Source organism: Phoxinus phoxinus (genome assembly GCF_949152265.1).
Source record: "Phoxinus phoxinus genome assembly, chromosome: 1".
Taxonomy (NCBI): domain Eukaryota; kingdom Metazoa; phylum Chordata; class Actinopteri; order Cypriniformes; family Leuciscidae; genus Phoxinus; species Phoxinus phoxinus.
The window spans coordinates 43,358,297-43,376,491 of record NC_136876.1 but is presented as its reverse complement, the minus strand read 5'-3'; the positions used below and the strand labels follow the sequence as shown (position 1 = coordinate 43,376,491).

Below are 18,195 nucleotides of genomic sequence, written 5' to 3'. Positions count from 1 at the left end.
CGACCCATATAATAAAATCAACTGCATTATAATGAAGCTGGCATCGGAAAATCATCATGTTATGAGACAATCTTCTAATCTTTTCTTTTTATGTGCTGACATAGTTCTCATAGACGGGATATTGTTTCTGATTAAGTCAAATTTAGGAACAGGTTCAAAATATGAGCGTTGTCGCAGCTGAGCTGAACACCCGGTCCAAGCGGTTAGTAATAAAATGTGAAGTATGGAATGGCGGAGTGCGGCCAAACTCAAATTAGACGCTCCCATATGGCTGTGCGCGGGTGAAAGAATTGGAGGTGTATATATATATGTGGCTGGGCTGAGCCAACGGTCAAGTTACAGAGAGAGAGAGAGAGAGAGAGAGAGAGAGAGAGAGATGCAGAGAGAAGGTTTGCATCGCTTGCAAACTCCACACTGAGACTCAGTGGCTCTAGTAATCAACACCCACGGACACCCAACTCCACCAGACCTTACATTCCTGTCCCGTCCGAGCCAGTGTGAGCTGGAGAAGCTGATTGGACGATGGGTGTTTGTGCGTATAAACATGGACAGTAAATACAGTCGGGCTGTTGTGCTGGGTGCACATATTGGTCTGAGGATCTAGTGGTGGTTAATCCTCAAAGCTTCATGTGAGAACAGGAGTGTAACCAGAACTGTTCCCCCCCCTCCGCCCCTCCTCCCGGCCTATAGCAGATGGGTGTCCCCCAAGGGCAAGTACTGGGACCCCTAGAGTTGTCCACACAGGAGAAAATGATTATTACAATATCACCAGATGAAATATGATATCAGCAACAGTAATTAAAGCATGGTGTGAGTGCAATGAACTCTATCCAGATTGATTCATCGCTTGTTAGTGAAGTTTCCAAATGAAAATATCACTATTATTATCATCGCTGATACTAACGGCAAATGATTTGAACAAAGCCATAATTATTACCCTAATTATTAAACTTATCTTGCCCTGCACTTTTTGCACTACAGATAAGAGGATACCTCAAATCATGTGGCTTGCTGAGATTACTTTTCAAAAGTGATATGATTTTTGCTTTTCACCTGGTGGACAGTGACATAACGGCTTTGTTGATAATTTGGATCGTTTAGATGTTTTTTGGTCCGGGTTGCAATTATATATCAGTCAAACCTCACCAGAGTTTATCCCAAAACGAAGAACGAAAAAGGACTTTGCAGTGAGTATATCGGAGCCTTAAGAGAACAATCGCCATTCGTTTAAATCGAACCAAACATGCCATGTTTGAACACAGCCTTAAAACCCCCCTGTAGGCAATAATTGTATCCCTTAAAACTCATCTTTGATCACCAAAATGACATATTTAGACGTTTTTTCCCTTGAAAAAGTCTTAAAATAGCTTGAATGTAACTCTACACCTTTGCCTCATTTGTAAATTAGCCCCGCCTCCACTCACTCACACCCGCTCGGAGATCCACTCGTTGACCTGATTGGTAACAAGGTAGTTTGTGACGTCAGAAACACCAGCGATTTCAAACCGTGTTTTTGAGACAATACAAAAAATACCCAGCAATGGTGTCGACTTATGAATTTGCACATGGTTTGTCTTAAAGCATATTAAAAACACCACATAGACATATAACCAACATTAAATGCTTGATTTTCCCCACAGGGGGACTTTAAGGCCCCCCAATGTCAAAGACAAAATTCGAAGGCCCCCTTACATGATGTCAGTTTAGATGTTTACATGTTACAGTATACGGACCACCTGGCAGAAAACTGCTCTACAGCGAGTGTGTTTATTGTTAGACAGTATAATATGACACTCCACTCATCTCACCTGGTCATTGGGTCCCACGCTGAGCATCACCATCTCTCCACCAATGCTGATCCAGCCTGAGCCAGTGGGATTGTGGGAATTCACACCCCTCCTGAACCAGACCTATCACACACACACACACACACACACACACACACACACACACACACACACACACACACACACACACACACACACACACACACACACACACACACACACACACACACACACACACACACACACACACACACACACACACACACACACACACACACACACACACACACACACACACGACGAGGCATCCAATTATCATCTGGGCCATTTTTACTCCATTTTTAGATGAAAATGGACAGTGAAGTTGCACAATTACTCTGATGGCAAGAAAAAAAATTCTAACAGTAATCCTTTAAATTAATAGCACTAAATGAATGTGTGAAACCCCTAGCAGTAATATCAATGTCAAGCCGAAGCAGTGTAAAGAGCATTAAATATCGTCTTACTTTGTTGTCCTTAGTAACGGCCCAAACGACACCGATGCCCACGGCAACATGAATGGCTCCTTTCTGACTCGGAGACTCAACTAGATCCCACGATGAGCCTGAAAACACACAAACCTCTCCGTTAAAAGATTAGACTTTAACACAGATGCTCGACATACCCTCGTGTACACTTCAGCATACTTTTAAACAGAGTACTTATTATGGAAATAATACACTTTAAAAGAATGTAGTTAAGTGAAAACTGAATTAATATTAGCTGGACTAGAGTGTTTTTTTGACCAACTTAAGTACGAATTAAGCACATCTTTATATGTAATTTCATATTTCTATTGTCTTTGAAATACAGTTAAAGTTACTGCTGAATGTACTGACAAGCATTTATGATAAACTAAATGTCGTTTCTATTGGGACTTTTATGTCATGTATTTAAATATGTTTATAATTACGGTTATGTAATGAAGTTGCAATTTAGTACTCTTAAAATATATTAAGTGTAAAAGTATTATAACACACTAGAGTTAAAATTATAATCAAGTACTTCACATGTGATTTAGTATGTTAGTCAAAACATCGACATAAGTGCACTTCTTTAAAGCATGATTTAAAAAAAATAATGACTTAAAATGTACTTTATTACAAAGTGCACTTTTTAAAAAGTCTACAAAAGTGTTTTAAGAAACAGTCATGTCTCTTTTCAAGTGGCCTTTTATTTCATTACTATTATATTATCTGCAAGGTAGTTTTTAAAAATACACTTTTAGGATTTGAAGTACAAATCCAATACAATTAAGCACACTTCTTTTTCACGAGTGTAGTTTAAGGCACAGTTGACCTCAAACGAGTCTGGACTATTAAGCTACACTACAAGTTACTGTATTATGTTAGGTTTGATATGATAAAACAATAAATACACTACAAAACAAAGACAAAAAGTACTGAGACACTTTGCCGTTGTCAAGCATTAGTTGATCATGTTGATAGTTAATGTGATTCTCGATACCTGTGTGAACTTTAGGACTGACTTCTTCATACGTCCACTAAAAATCACCAGCTGATTCAAAGACAATGAGACAAATTATGAAAACAAGTGACGTTAGTGAAGAGTGCAGATTCACAGTTTGTCTGCTATGACATTCAAACATTTTTAAGTGTGGCACAAGTGTCTCACACACATGCTCTTTAGGTCCTCTGTGTGTTCATACTAGGACTGGGTGTTGACACAAATTTCACAATTCGATTCGATTTCGATTTACAAGCTTGCAATTTGATTCGATTGCGATTCCGATTCGAATATTGATTATTTTGGATACATGGCAAATTTCCTCAAGGAAAACAAATCTCTTAACTAATGCTGTAAACTACGGGAGTCGGTTTTCAGCAAATACATTTACGTTGTGGCCACGTCTGTGGCACGTTGCATTTCTGCTATGGCAACGTCGCTGTCTACGTGCTCGCAACATTGTAACAATGTAGAACGTTGTTGTGCGACATTCAGCAACTGAGAAACGACGTTCTGACAATTACATTTTTGAATATGCTAGATATTATAGATATGCCCCATTTAGCATGTTATGTTTTGTGGTTAATTTGTTAGATAATTATATACTTTTTAAATATTGTTTATCCTTATTATTATTATGTATGGGCCTAACAGTAAATTAATTAAAATCAACACCTGCAAGTGTACACTTTGAAGAGTAAAAATTACGTATAAGGTTATAATTCAACTATTAAAACTGCATATGGTAACCAAATTGCACTTCCAAAAGTCATACATTTGTGAGAGTAAAAAAAAAATTAGATAGGCCTACAGGGAGTGACTAACATTAACTAGCATGAGCAGACATGAGAAAATCTAGCAAAGAAAATGTATTTATTATTACACTTTTTTTTTTAAATAATAATAAAGTTATAGCCTATATGAAACATAAACATTTAAATGGTGGCTGTCAAAAACTTGCCAGATTTATTCAAACATGCATTAAATATTAAAGAACATTAAAAGTTATAACGAATAGCCTATGTAATATGGAGCATTTAGCAAAATGCTCCTCTCTAGAGTTAATTTTCTAGCTGACTAACGAGTTCACTGGATATGGTTTTTCTGAGGTAAATGTGACGTTACATGACATTGTTTAGCCTACTAGCTGTTTTACGTCTTTCCACGGTTGAAACACTGATTGAGCGACTCCATGTGACATGATACGGATTTCGATAAGTTGTACTCTATCTTTTAACACACTTTCAGATGCTCATTCATTTATATTTCGCGCTGTAATTGGTATTATTAAGAGAAGATCACGTGAGCTAGCTCGCGCTACCGCTTCTCTTGAGCTGCGCCAGATCGATCTCACGCCACAGCGCCAAAACGGTATTATTTATGCTTTTGTTTCGTAATCTCGTAAGAAAATGGAGGTAATTTGAAATCTGAGACTTTGTTTCATATCAATAGTAACAAAGCACAAAGATTATCGCGATTTATTAGATGGGATGCGGCGCGCTACAATGCTCCATTCATTCATCAACTGAAAACAGGATGACTAATCGATTCTTAGGATTTAAATCGAGAAATCGATATTTTTTTACCCAGCGCTAGTTCATACCTCTGTCATGCTATGGACATGACCGTGACCATGATCACAGTTTGACTGTAAATAGATGTCATTCAAAACATGTACTGTATGTTCTGCATTCTGCATGTGTGAATTCAAAGGACAGGAATAAATCTGTCAGTGTCGGACCTTTAGGACAGTCTTTACTGATGCCCGTCCTGGCCAGCAGTTGTCCATCCCAGAGAACGGCCCAAAGCAGGTCTTTCGGGCCGGCGCTGACCTGTGCCACCTCTCGGGGAGCCTGGACGGGCTCCCATCGTGTCCCCTCCGGGTTCTGCTGCCTGATGCCTGTGCGGGACCACAGCTGTGGGACCACACACACACACACACACACACACACACACACACACACACACACACACACACACACACACACACACACACACACACACACACACACACACACACACACACCTGAGATCCGTGTGGTGGCAGGAATAGTGTTTTAACACATCGTAAACATGACAAAACATTCAGCGAGTGTTTAAATTAACCACTAGGCTGGGAAATTGTTCAGATTCCTGTGAGCAAGTGGTTAATCCATTAGGAGGTGTTGGCTGAGCTCAAAATATAAAGAGCTGCACGTCACAGAAGAAGAGCAGTGAGCTCTAGTGGTCACAAAACTGCCCTGCAACTGCAAACAGGCGAACTGAGGCGCTGTTTACACGACACCGTTTTTAACTAAATACGTAAAACTTTTTATGCGCTTTGGCCGTTAGTTTACACGACAACGGCGCTTTGGCTGGCTGAAAACGTAAACTTTTGAAAACCGATTTCTAAGGGTTTACGCGACAACGATATGCTTAAAACGAAGATGTTTTTCCTTTGAGTTTTCCCGCGTACAGACGACACCGTTGTCAAAACGATCCCCATTCACACGGATCCGCGAAAACGACTAAAAACGCTGTATTCTGCTGCCAGGCCAGTAGATGGCGCTGAAACACTATAAACACGGTATACGCATGTGCATGACGTCATCGTCTTCAGAGATTCACATTTTTATCATTTACATGGAGACCTTTTTCAAAAACGTGCACTTTGAAACCCGTTTTCAAAAGTTTGTGTTTTCAGGAACCCAAAACGCCGTTTTCTTGTAAACGAACGGCCAAAACACGTAAATATTCTTCAGTTTTTAGTAGAAAACGGTGTCGTGTAAACAACTAAAGCGTGAATCTCTGAAGACGATGACGTCATGCACATGCGTATAACGTGTTTATAGTGTTTCAGCGCCATCTAATGGCCTGGCAGCAGAATACAGCGTTTTTAGTCGTTTTCGTGGATCGTTTTTACAATGGTGTCGTCTGTACGCGGAAAACTCAAAGGAAAAACGTCTCCATTTTAAGTAGGGCTGTAAACGATTAATCGCGATTAATCGAATCCAAAATAAAAGTTTGTGTTTACATAATATATGTGTGTGTATTGTGTATAATTATTTTGTATATATAAATAAACACACATGCATGTATATGTTTAAGAAAATTAGTTATTTATATATAAAATAGTTATATTTATATATAATAGAAATCATTACAAAAATCACAATATAAAAATATATATGCAGTATATAAATGCAAATATTTCTCAAATATATACATGCATGTGTGTGTATTTATATATACAAAATAATTATACACAATACACACACACATATATTATGTAAACACAAACTTTTATTTTGGATTCGATTAATCGCGATTAATCATTTACAGCCCTAGTTTTAAGCACATCGTTGTCTTGTAAACGTACCCTCAAACTACTAGTATAAATCGTTTCTGTTGATTGATATAAAGCCGAGATAAAACAACATACAAATATTAGAAGAAAAACTAAAACAAATATATATATATATAAATAAATATAGCTGCAAGCAGCGATTACGGGCCCAAGCCGGTGGCACCGCCACCCTGGTGCCTTTAGTTACACTAAAGGCACCGGGCTGGCGCTGCCACCGGCTTGGGCCCTCCATCGCTGCTTGCAGCTATATTTATTTATATATATATATATATATATATATATATATATATATATATATATATATAAAGCCGCCACCCCGTTGCCTTTCGGGTTCCTGTGCACGGCGGGCAATAACGTAACCCCGCTTTGACTGTCGAGAAGAAGTCTGCTTTAGAGCTTGTATCAGTGTGAGTCTTTCTGCTCCCCTCCAAACACACACAGAAAAGGGGGGGGGGGGGGGGGGGGGGGGCTGTCTAACCAAAATATCTGACTTCCTGTTGGTCGGAGCTTATGACTGTAAATGAGAAAGTTGTCCGGATCGATAAGCATAATATACAGACCGAGTTTTGTGACTGTAGGTAAAAATAACCCCCCCACTTTAGTCAAAAGTATCTTGAAAGTAACACACTTCCTGCTGCCAGTTGGTGGCGCTATAACTTTGACTCACAATAGTCACATCCATGTGATAGCCCTCTTACAACAAACACACTGCTGAAGTTTCATCAAGATCAATAAATGTATGAAGACGTTATAACACATTGTGTTTTTCTTTTCTCGCCATAACTTCGTTTCCTCGCCACGGCCAAACCATTCGAGATATCAAAAATCCGTCCGCAATTTAGCGTCCTCAATGTCTTGACTTCATGCTGACCGAGTTTGGTGAAGATCAAATAAAATTTCTTGGAGGAGTATATAAAATTCCAGGGGCGTGCGTTTTCATACAACCCATAATAGCCGACTTCCTGTTGGGCTGGCGTAAAACTTAGAGCACGAAAGTTGTTCGGCCCGATGAGATCTATATGTGTACCGAGTTTCATACTAATTCATGCAATATTCAGTTTGATATATGGACCAAGTTTTCGGACCCCGTTAAAGGGGGCGCTGTTGAGCCCCCCTGCCACGCCCGGGTACCAGCTTCAGGCCGGCCCTGATGGCCGCAGGTTCTGACCTGTGTGCAAAGTTTCAAGAGTTTTCGAGCACGTTAAGGGCCCCAAAAGTGCCCGAGAAGTCCCACACAGCAGAGAAAGGGTTAAAATAAAGCCCCCCCCCTCCTCTCTCACACACACAGACACTGAGAGAGACTGGCAAAATTCCCATCAAATCACATTCAAACCAAAATATCTGACTTCCTGTTGGTCGGAGCTAATGACTGTAAATTAGAAAGTTGTCCGGCTCGGGGAGATAAATATAAATACCGATTTTTGTTACTGTAGGTAAAACTAATACCCCATTTTTGACTAAAGGTGGCGCTACTGAGCCCCTTACCACGCCCGTTTCTGAAACTTTGCACAAGTGTACTAGGCAATAAATGTAAAGTGTCTGTCGAGTTTCATGCAATTTCAAGCATGCTAAGAGTCTCAAAAACTTTAAAAAAGAATATTAAAGTTTGCTGCGTTGCCATGGCAACAGTATTTAAGATATCAATAATCCTTTCACAGGTCTACATCTGCCGTGTGTTTACATTATACACATAAAGTTTGAAGCAAATCGGGTAAAAATAAGAGGGTGATTTTAAAGCATTTTGAAAGTGACACACTTCCTGCTGCCAGTTGGTGGCGCTATAACTTTGACTCACAATAGTCACATCCATGTGATCGGCCTCTTACAGCGAACACACTGCTGAAGTTTCATCCAGATCAATTAATGTATGAGGATGTTATAACACACTTCCTGTTTCCAATATTCGCCATAAATGCGTTTCCTCGCCACGGCCAAACCGTTCGAGATATCAAAAATCCCCTGGCAATTTTTCATCCTCCATGTCTTGACTTCATGCACACCGAGTTTCGTGTTGATTGGTTGAATTTTCTAGGAGGAGTATTTTAAATTCCATTGCATGTGTTTTTTAAACTACGCCAAATAGCCGACTTCCTGTTGGGCTGGGGTAAAAAGTCAGAGCACGAAGGATATATGAACCGATGAGATCTATAAGTGTACCGAGTTTCATATTATTACACGCAAGCGTGTTTGATTTATGGACCAAGTTTTTGGACCGCGTTCCAGGGGGCGCTGTCGAGCCCCCCTGCCACGCCCGGGTACCAGCTTCAGGCCGGCTCTAATGGCCGCGGGTTCTGACATTTGTGCAAAGTTTCAAGAGTTTTTGAGCACGTTAAGAGACCCAAAAGTGCCCGAATAGTCGTAAGAAAAATAATAATAATAATAATAATAATAATAATAATAATAATAATAATAATAATCCGAAGGAAAACAATAGGGCCTTCGCCTTTTCAAGGCTTGGGCCCTAATTAGAAATATTGCTCTGGCAAATAACTGAAATAATGTTTCAGTTTCAGCAATAAAGTGACTAAAACAAAAACTGAAAAATATATATTTAATATATGAATTTGCTTAATTATTAAATAAATTAAAGCTTAATATAATTATTTAAAAAACAATTAAATCACAAAAAACACAACAAAACGACTAACTGTATGAATAAAGACTATAACAGCAGATCTGCACTCCTAAAGCAGCAGCCTTTGAACACAGTGACTCGCAGGACAGGACAACAGCGGCCTCTAGTGGTCAGGAATCTACAATGCCAACACAACAGCATCACTGCTCAGTGTTTGCTAACACTTTAGTTTAGGATCCAATTCTCACGATTAACTAGCTGCTTATTGTTTAGATTAATATATTGTAAAATGTATTTTACTCCTGTGATCAAAGCTGTATTTTCAGCATCATTACTCCATTCTTCAGTGTCACATGATCCTTCAGAAATCATTCTGATATGATGATTTGATGCTCAAGAAACATTTATGATTATTATCTGTTATGTAGCTTCTTATTTATGTGTAGACCGTGATTTTTCAGCATTCATTCATGAGTAGAAAGTAAAAAAAAACAGCATTTATTGGAAATAGAAATCTTCTGTAACATTATAAATGTCACCTTTTTTTTTTTTTTTTTAAATCAATGTGTCCTTGCTGAATAAAAGTATTAATTTCTTTCCAAAAAAAAAAAAAACCCGTACTGACCTCAGACTTTTGAATGGTAGTGTATACAGTATAGTTATGTCCATTATATTCTGTGCAGGCAACAACATTGCACATAACTTGTGTTAAACCAGGCATATACCTTCCCTTGTTGGGACACGGCCCACAGGTGAATGTGCTTCTCAGGGCTCGTGTCCCAGCCTCCGCTGCTCAGGTCAATGAAGGGCTCGGGCGGAGGTCTGCCCCGGTCCAAAGGCACCTGCACCAAAAACACACATTCTCAATGCGACAGGGGTCATGAACTGGCTTTTAAAAAAATGTTATATTGTTGTCTGAGGTCAACTTATGACGTTCGCTTGTTTTTTTACATTCAAAAACATCAAAATGAATCAGTAATAGGCTATTTTCTACCCTGGTTTTGAGCCTAGCTCCTGAAACGCTGGGTTTTTATGGGCGTGCCGCGATGAAGACTTGAAAGTTAATGCCCCCTGCTATGATTGGATAGCAGTTTTGAATATTATAATGAGTTTTAATGTAATGCGTGAATCGGTGGGCGGGGCTAAACAGGCGGTGTTGAAGTAGCCGTCGATCTTCTTCTGCGGAGGCGGGGTTTGATGCCCTTTGACCTCATAGATCCCCACTTTGAAAAACCTGTCGTTTGCTGCGCCTGGTGTCAATAAAAGCTTTTATTGGACTAACAAGGAAGTTTTCAGTTCTGAAACTTATAGGATATTCTTATAGTATGATGACCTCTTATATGTCAAAAGCTCAAGGAAAATTTGGTTTCTCAGTTCATCACCCCTTTAAATATAAAGCATTAGATAACATAAATGTGACCCTGGATGACAAAACCAGTCACAAGGGTCATTTTTTGTTAAAATTTACACATAAAAGCTGAATAAATAAGCTTTCCATTGATGTACGGTTTGTTAGGATAGGACAATATTTGGCCGAGATACAACTATTGAAAATCTGGAATCTGAGGGTGCAAAAAAATCGAAACATTGAGAAAATCTCCTTTAAAGTTGAACATTTATATATTCGCGATTGTGCTGCATTCACTCACAAAAATTAATGTTTTATATATTTACGGTAGGAAATTTACTAAATATCTTCATGGATCATGATCTTTACTTAATATCCTAATGATAACTGGCATAAAAGAAAAATCTATCATTTTGACCCATACAATGTATTGTCGGCTATTGCCACAAATATACCCGTGCGACATGTTTTCCAGGGTCACAAATATGGATTGGTTGTACTTGTAAGGCTGATCTTTGGGTGTTTAACATTGAAATAACAATATATTTTTTAGCTTTGTACAGGTGATTATACCTTGGCCCATGATCCCAGTGCTTTATATCTCCTGTAGCGAAGCCATCGCCTGCGCCGGACACATGAATTCCACTTCTTGTCTTTGCTGAAGGATGCAGGGAAGTCCACTGCATACTCCCAGCCCTGACGGCACAGGAGAAGGTCAGCGCTGGGTTCAGAGGTTAAGTGTAGAGTAAGTTAGGTTCGGGATGGGTTGAGTTTATGAGATTGTGTCCCTCACCCCAGTCTCAGTGGATTCTCTCCCGCAGCTTTCGTCATCCACGTACCAGTCGCCCTCCCACTCCCAGTTAGCAGATGGCAGCTCGAAGCTGTGAAGAGGCTGTGGGATCGAGCCGGACTCATCCGTCCACTGCCAGCGGTCTGTCGGGAGGAGTGTGTCGGTGTAACCGTCAACTGGGTTCCACCTCTGGAAAACACACAGGTCAGAGGATATTTGGAGCAAACCAATACAGAAACCTATATATATATATACACACATACAGGTGAAACTCAAAATATTTGAATATCGTGTAAAAGTTAATTTATTTCAGTAATTCAACTTAAAAGATGAAACTAATATATTATATAGACTCATTACATGCAAAGTGAGATATTTCAAGCCTTTATTTGTTATAATTTGGATGATTATGGCTTACATCTTATGAAAACCCCTTCACAATATTCTAATTTTGAATGTGGGGTTTTCATAAGCTGTTTTCTGCATCGTGGAATTCATGGGCCCTACTAAAGCTAATTCAATCAAGAGCAGTGGGTGATTTTCTGTTTTTCTTTTATCTTTTGATTCATATTAACAGTATAGCAGTAGGTACTGTATATTAAGCTTCTTTCACTTTAAAGGGGTGGTATAATGCCCTTTTCACAAGATGTAAAATAAGTCTCTGATGTCCCCAGAGTGTGTATGTGAAGTTTTAGCTCAAAATACCCCACAGATATGTTTATATAGCATGTTAAAATGGTCACTTTTTGAGGGTGAGCAAAACCCCCTAGTTTTGTGTCTGTCCCTTTAAATGCAAATGAGCTTCTGCTCCCGGCACAGGGGGCGGAGCTTGAAGATCTCTTGTCCTTTTACCCAAGGGGGGTAATCCATCCGCCGGAAACCGAAGCCTCCACGGGAGCCGCCATTGTAGCAGAACTTCACCTGCTGTTAGCATCCCATTGACTCCCATTCATTTTGGCGTCACTTTGACAGCGAATAACTTTACATCTGAGGCGTTTAAAGACTCCATTTGTCCATTATTTATTTCTAAAGAAACGCGACAATGTATAAAAGGCTCCATTACCTTGTATCTCACGTTATGGCCCGTAGAAGCCGTTTTTGTAAAAATAGGCTAACGATTGTGTCATAACAACGTGACTCTCTGTCGCACCATCGAAAAATTACCGTATAGACCGGCGGAGAAGCTCACAGGCAATCGGGGGAACGTGGAGGCATTAAGTCCGATAAAGTGAAGGGAGAAGCCCATAGAGAGTGATAAAGTTGCTCCTGCTGCTAGCTCATGGACAGGTAATGCTCACGCTCTCCGTCTCTGCGAGATTCAGAAGGGATTGATGCAGATTTCTCTCGGCACAGCTACTAGAAGACCTACAGCTGTCAGACAGGTTGCTCACGTCACATCTACGTCTTCAAGCTCAGTTTGAGCCTGTGCAGTTCGCCTGGCGATCAGGAAGTGAGTGCTTCAAATGGGCTTCACTTTTCTCCGTTGAAATCTATGGGGTCGCTGTGTCCAGTTTATATACTGTCTATGCTTTTACCTCACACACTGAACATTTCTAAAACTTTTAGCCTTTTATGTGCAAACCGGAGTCAGACAGTGACCGAGAGAGACTCAAGAAGAAGTGACAACATGTAGAAAACATTTCTGAATGGTTAGTTGATGAATTTATGCCGTTTGTTGTAATCCTTAAAAAGCGATTTCTTTAAAAGAAAATATCTTCCTTTGCTTTGAACGTTGTAACTTTGCAGATGTTGTTTATGCTCAAACATCAACATTACACACTAACTAAAGTCAGAAAAGTGAAATCATAATCAACCACCCCTTTAAAACACAGATCTAATATACACATGTGATCTCCTTACTTGCTGTTTACATTCACAGACATATCTGACTGGGTTTATGTGAACTTTTTGTGTTTTTGACAGTTTATGTCAATAAGACGTGAAAGAGAACTTTTTGGCAGAGTATTAAAGGCACGAGCTGTACAGGCTCCGCCCACTTCTGGAAACGGGGGCGGGAGCATGAGCTCATTTGCATTTAAAGATACATGCACGAAAACAGAATGCTTTTCCTTCCACTCGAAAATGGGTATTTACAACAAGTATGATAAATGATCTGTTGGGTATTTTGAGCTGAAACTTCACAGACACATTTTGGGGACACCTGAGACTTACCTGAGACTTACAGTATATTACATCTTGTAAAAAAAAAGGGGCATAATATGTATTAAATAGACCTGAGCTAACATGAACTAACAATAACCTGTTGTATTTTCTTACTTCATTTAGAAAAGTTAGTCAACGCCTTAACTAATGTTTAAGACACCATGTCATGATTCTGCCCTCATGTCCTTGATTTTCTCTAGTCTTGAGGCAGGATCATGACAGACCCATGTTTTGTGTGCAAGCACATGGCCTGTTTGGGCCATGTGCTTGTGTTGTCTCGTTTACAGTACTCGTCTACTGTTTGTTTTGTCTAGTTATTTACCAAGTCCTAGTTTAGTGTATCCCTTACCTGTCTATGTTTTGCCCCCTCGTGGGTTTTGTTTTCTGTTTTTGTCTTGAATAAACCCCTGTTTGAGTTATCTGCTGTCTGCGATTGGGTTCATCCTAACAACCTCATAACACACCATGAAATCAATTGTGCAGTATTTATAAATGATGGTAACACTTTATTTTACAGTGTCCTTGTTACACGTACTTTACTATAGTAATAACTATAAATTATAAATCATGCCAACTAACCCTAAACTAATCAGAGCGTAACGTGTCTCATTACTCTGAGAACTAACATACGCCCGCTGGAGGAGAACGTAATCGGCTTATCTTACAGAAATATAATATATAAAACTGACATTTGGATATTTGACTCACCAGTGACCAAATGTTGAACTCACTGCACACGTAACTGTATTTTTAGTGTATACTGAGTGTCAGGATCCCACAGTTTACCCATTCGTTCCAGCCTGTATCCACTTTTAAGTCCTTAAACGCTCATTTTTTGGGGTCGACAGCTTATAAAAACTTATTTATGGGTTTCTTAGCTTGTTTGCTGTACACCTCGTCACACAGCAGCTTTTAGGCATTTTTCTGTCTTATGTTAGAAGCAAGAAATGTCAAGGAGGCAGCCTCTCGCAATGCAAAGTCAATGGAGACGGTTGGATTGTCCCCCCCCCCCCCCCCCCCCGGTGGGCGTGGTCTTCAGATTATGACGCGTTACGCTCTGTCTCTATAGCAAACCACAACCATCCAATCAATTCCACATGGACAAAATCAAGCCCCGCCCTACATTTATTCTTGTTCGAGAAGCAGTAAGTTTCACTCCTACGTCACAATAGGGAAATAAAGACTATCGCAACTTCCGTTTCACGCCGACTTTAACAAATGGGACCTTATTATGTACAGTCAGAGAATGTCTAATATGGGGAGAACTGCCGCTCTCAGTAAACTTCCGGCTTCTGAACTGGTTACAGTTCCACTCTGATTCCATATGAGGGCGCTCACAGGACGAGTGCAGAATGAATGGAGGCCTATGGAGCTATACCCCTCAAAATCCACTTTTCTCAGGATATCATTTTTTGTCTAGTAATTTGAATGTTGTTTTCGAAAGGAGATGCAAAGAAATTACACATTGCTGGGTGTTAGATTTTTTAGAGTCACTTATTTGCTTTAAAAAGTATTTTAAAATGTCAATGACGTCATACACCTCGTACGACCAGAGATACTGCTTTACGGCAATCTTTCAGTCACTGTGGTGCTTTCGCGCTCTGCAATATCTTTTCTCTCAAGGCATCGACAACACAGCTGACACAGGTAAATACACGTGCTAGAAGAGTTTTTGCTAGAAGACATTCTGGTCCCGCTTCGGATGCCACGATAACATCAAGCGGTATCTCTGGTCGTAATCAGTCCTTCACTGACCAATCAGCGTTCATAAGCAGAATGCTAGCGTGTTATGGGCAACAACAACTCAACCTGTAAGAAATCGAAAGGACATAAGTACTCGTTCATTCAACTTTCGAACTATAACCCATGTTGAACTTGCAAAACCTACAATCAAATCTGAGATTTCTCAACGGCAATCGGGTGAAAGAGACAAATTTAGCCGTCTAGCTCCATAGACTCCCATTAATTTTGCACTCGGGCGATCGCCCCCAGTGGAACTCTGGTGGAACTACAACCAAAAATTCGGTACAATAGGACTTAATAGGGAGTGGGCAGGCTCTCCGTAGACGGGCTCTGGTACAGTATTGAATCATGCCAAATCGCAATTGAATTGAAAATTCTGACCTGGTTTTCAAAGGTCTCTTCCTGGTGGCGTATGGGCACTTGACTGGGATACACATTGAGATAGACGTGATGGTCGCAGCCGATGCCCCAGCAGGACTGATGAGAGCCCGTCACACGCTTCAGCTCCAGCACTATGTCAGTAGCGCGGCTCCAGCGTCCTCCGGTGGCCGGAAGACTGAACACCCGCCCGTACACATCCACCGCCCACAGCAGCGACACGGACATCGTCGGCCCTGCAGAGCACACGCAGTCATCAACACGACTCACCAAATGTAGAGAACGTGGCTTATTCAGTACTGTGAAAAAGTATTAGGCATGCCAGTATTTTGACCAAAAAACAAAATGGTTTTAAGACAGTTATTTATATATTTAGCTGTAGTGTGTCAGTAGGAAATATCAGTTTACATTTCCATACATTCATTTTGCCATTAACTGTAATAATCCAGTGATATTTTTGTAAGCACAAGCAGTCTGACATGAGCCTTAAAAACTTCTCACAGTGCTGTAGCTTTGCAGGAAAAAAGCATCTTGGAGACAGTTCTCAGTTTTTTTCAGTTTCTTCATGTAATCACAGACTGACTCGATGATGGTATTGGTGAGATCAGATCATATACCGGCTGTTGTTGTCAGACTCTGTGTGCTTACAAAAATATCACTGGATGATTACAACTAATGGTAAAATGGAAATTTAAACTGACATTTGTCACTGACACACTACAGCAAAAGATATAAATAAAGCCATTTTATTGTTCGATACTGAAGTATCTAAGACTTTTGCACAGTACTATGTATATATACACACTCTAAAAAATGCTGGGTTGTTTTAACCCAAATTTTAACCCAGCCATTGGGTTAGATTTTAACCCAATGTTCGAGTTTGTCCATATTTTACCCAAAATTGGTTTAAAACAACCCAGCATTTTTTAGAGTGTATAAACACGCACGCACGCACACACACACACACACACACACACACACACACACACACACACACACACACACACACACACACACACACACACACACACACACACACACACACACACACACACTCTCTCTCTCGCTGACGATATACTACCGTTCAAAAGTTTGTGGTCAATAAGAATCTGTTTATCTTTTTGAAAGATATTATTATTTTATTATTATTATTACTATTCTGCCCACCAAGACTGCATATTTGAACAAAAATACACAATGATATTGTGAAACAAAAAGTAAATGATCTGTTTTTTATGTAATTTAGGCTGTTTTAAAATGTAATTTACTCCTGTGATCAAAAGCTAAATGTTCAGCATCATTACTCCAGTCTTCAGTGTCACATGATCCTTCAGAAATCATTCAGATATGATGATCTGATGCTCAAGAAACATTTCTGATTATCAATGTTGAAAGCAGTTGTGCTGCTTCATATTTCTGTGGAAACTAGAGATACATTTCTTTTCAGGATTCTTTGATGAATAGAAAGTTCAAAACAGAACAGCATTTATTTGAGATATAAATCTTTTGTATTATTATTATTATACAAATCTTTAATGTCACTTTTTATCAATTTAATGTGTCTTTGCGGAATAAGTCTTAATTTCTTTTTTTTTAAGCGTTTGAACAATGTTATATATTATTATATACTTTACTTAATATAAAATAAAAGTTATAAATAATATTTAATATATATAAATATATAACAGCTCTTTGTTGTTTAGTTATTAAACCACAGACCGTAAAAAAGTTCACAATTAAAATGTACACATTGTATTTTAAAGTTTTCTTATTTAATTAGATTCTTAATAGATCAAGCAATAATACATATACATACTCAATAATACACACATTAATATAGTCTAGTTAAGTAAGAGATACTGTTACTGGACACCAGTGGTCAACTCGCATCTGTCTCACAGCCGTATTATTCTCTGCTTAATTTAATTCAATGTAAAACATTTATGCACCTGCTTTCGCCTTATGATTTATGATGTTTAATGATAGTAGCCTAATCAATACGACGAATATAAATTCCGACACACAACGAATTCACATTCCGCTCAGATGTGCTCATAAACTCACCCTCTGTGTAGTCTAATGACTGTGCAGCGAGTCTTCATCTATTCCGAGCATTACACACATCAGCGACCCGTTTATTATTATTCCCAGCATTATTCTAAGGGCTCAGCGAGCCAAAGCAGGAAGTCAGGGGTATTTTCGCTCTGATTGGTCAGCGCTCACGGAAATGTCGAAATCTACGCTTCTGATTGGACAGCCTGTGCGCGCACGTATGTTTTTCCGTCGCGCAGAGCTCTCATATATGCGCAGGTTTACTCGATCAATTATTCACTCTTTACTCTCTCAATAATTAACAACTCAAGGGTGATACACGAGTACTAACTCCTACACTTCAGCTGTTACTTCAGACTGATGTAATGCATAGACGGGCGATGTATCAGATGAATTTACAAATGACTGAAGACGAAAAGGCTATATACAATATAACGTTAATCTGGCTGTAAATGTGTTTGAAATACCGTTGTTTTTCCTCTTTTTCGACCTTTTGTGTTTTGAAGT

The 18,195-nt window shown here is 39.4% G+C and overlaps 1 protein-coding gene across 1 annotated transcript in view; it reads right to left on the bottom strand.

Annotated features, from left to right (window-relative positions):
- tecpr1b (tectonin beta-propeller repeat containing 1b) overlaps positions 1-17,817 on the bottom strand; it is a 41,342-nt gene extending 23,525 nt beyond the window's left edge. The window contains exons 1-8 of the mRNA XM_079623051.1: positions 17,701-17,817; positions 15,640-15,872; positions 11,356-11,541; positions 11,136-11,258; positions 9,940-10,056; positions 5,035-5,209; positions 2,294-2,391; positions 1,809-1,910 (exon numbers count right to left, since the gene is read on the bottom strand). Coding sequence (XP_079479177.1) covers positions 1,809-1,910; positions 2,294-2,391; positions 5,035-5,209; positions 9,940-10,056; positions 11,136-11,258; positions 11,356-11,541; positions 15,640-15,864 — 1,026 coding nt within the window. The 5' untranslated portion in view covers positions 15,865-15,872; positions 17,701-17,817. The remainder of the gene's footprint in view (positions 1-1,808; positions 1,911-2,293; positions 2,392-5,034; positions 5,210-9,939; positions 10,057-11,135; positions 11,259-11,355; positions 11,542-15,639; positions 15,873-17,700) is intronic.
- Positions 17,818-18,195: the final 378 nt, after the last annotated feature.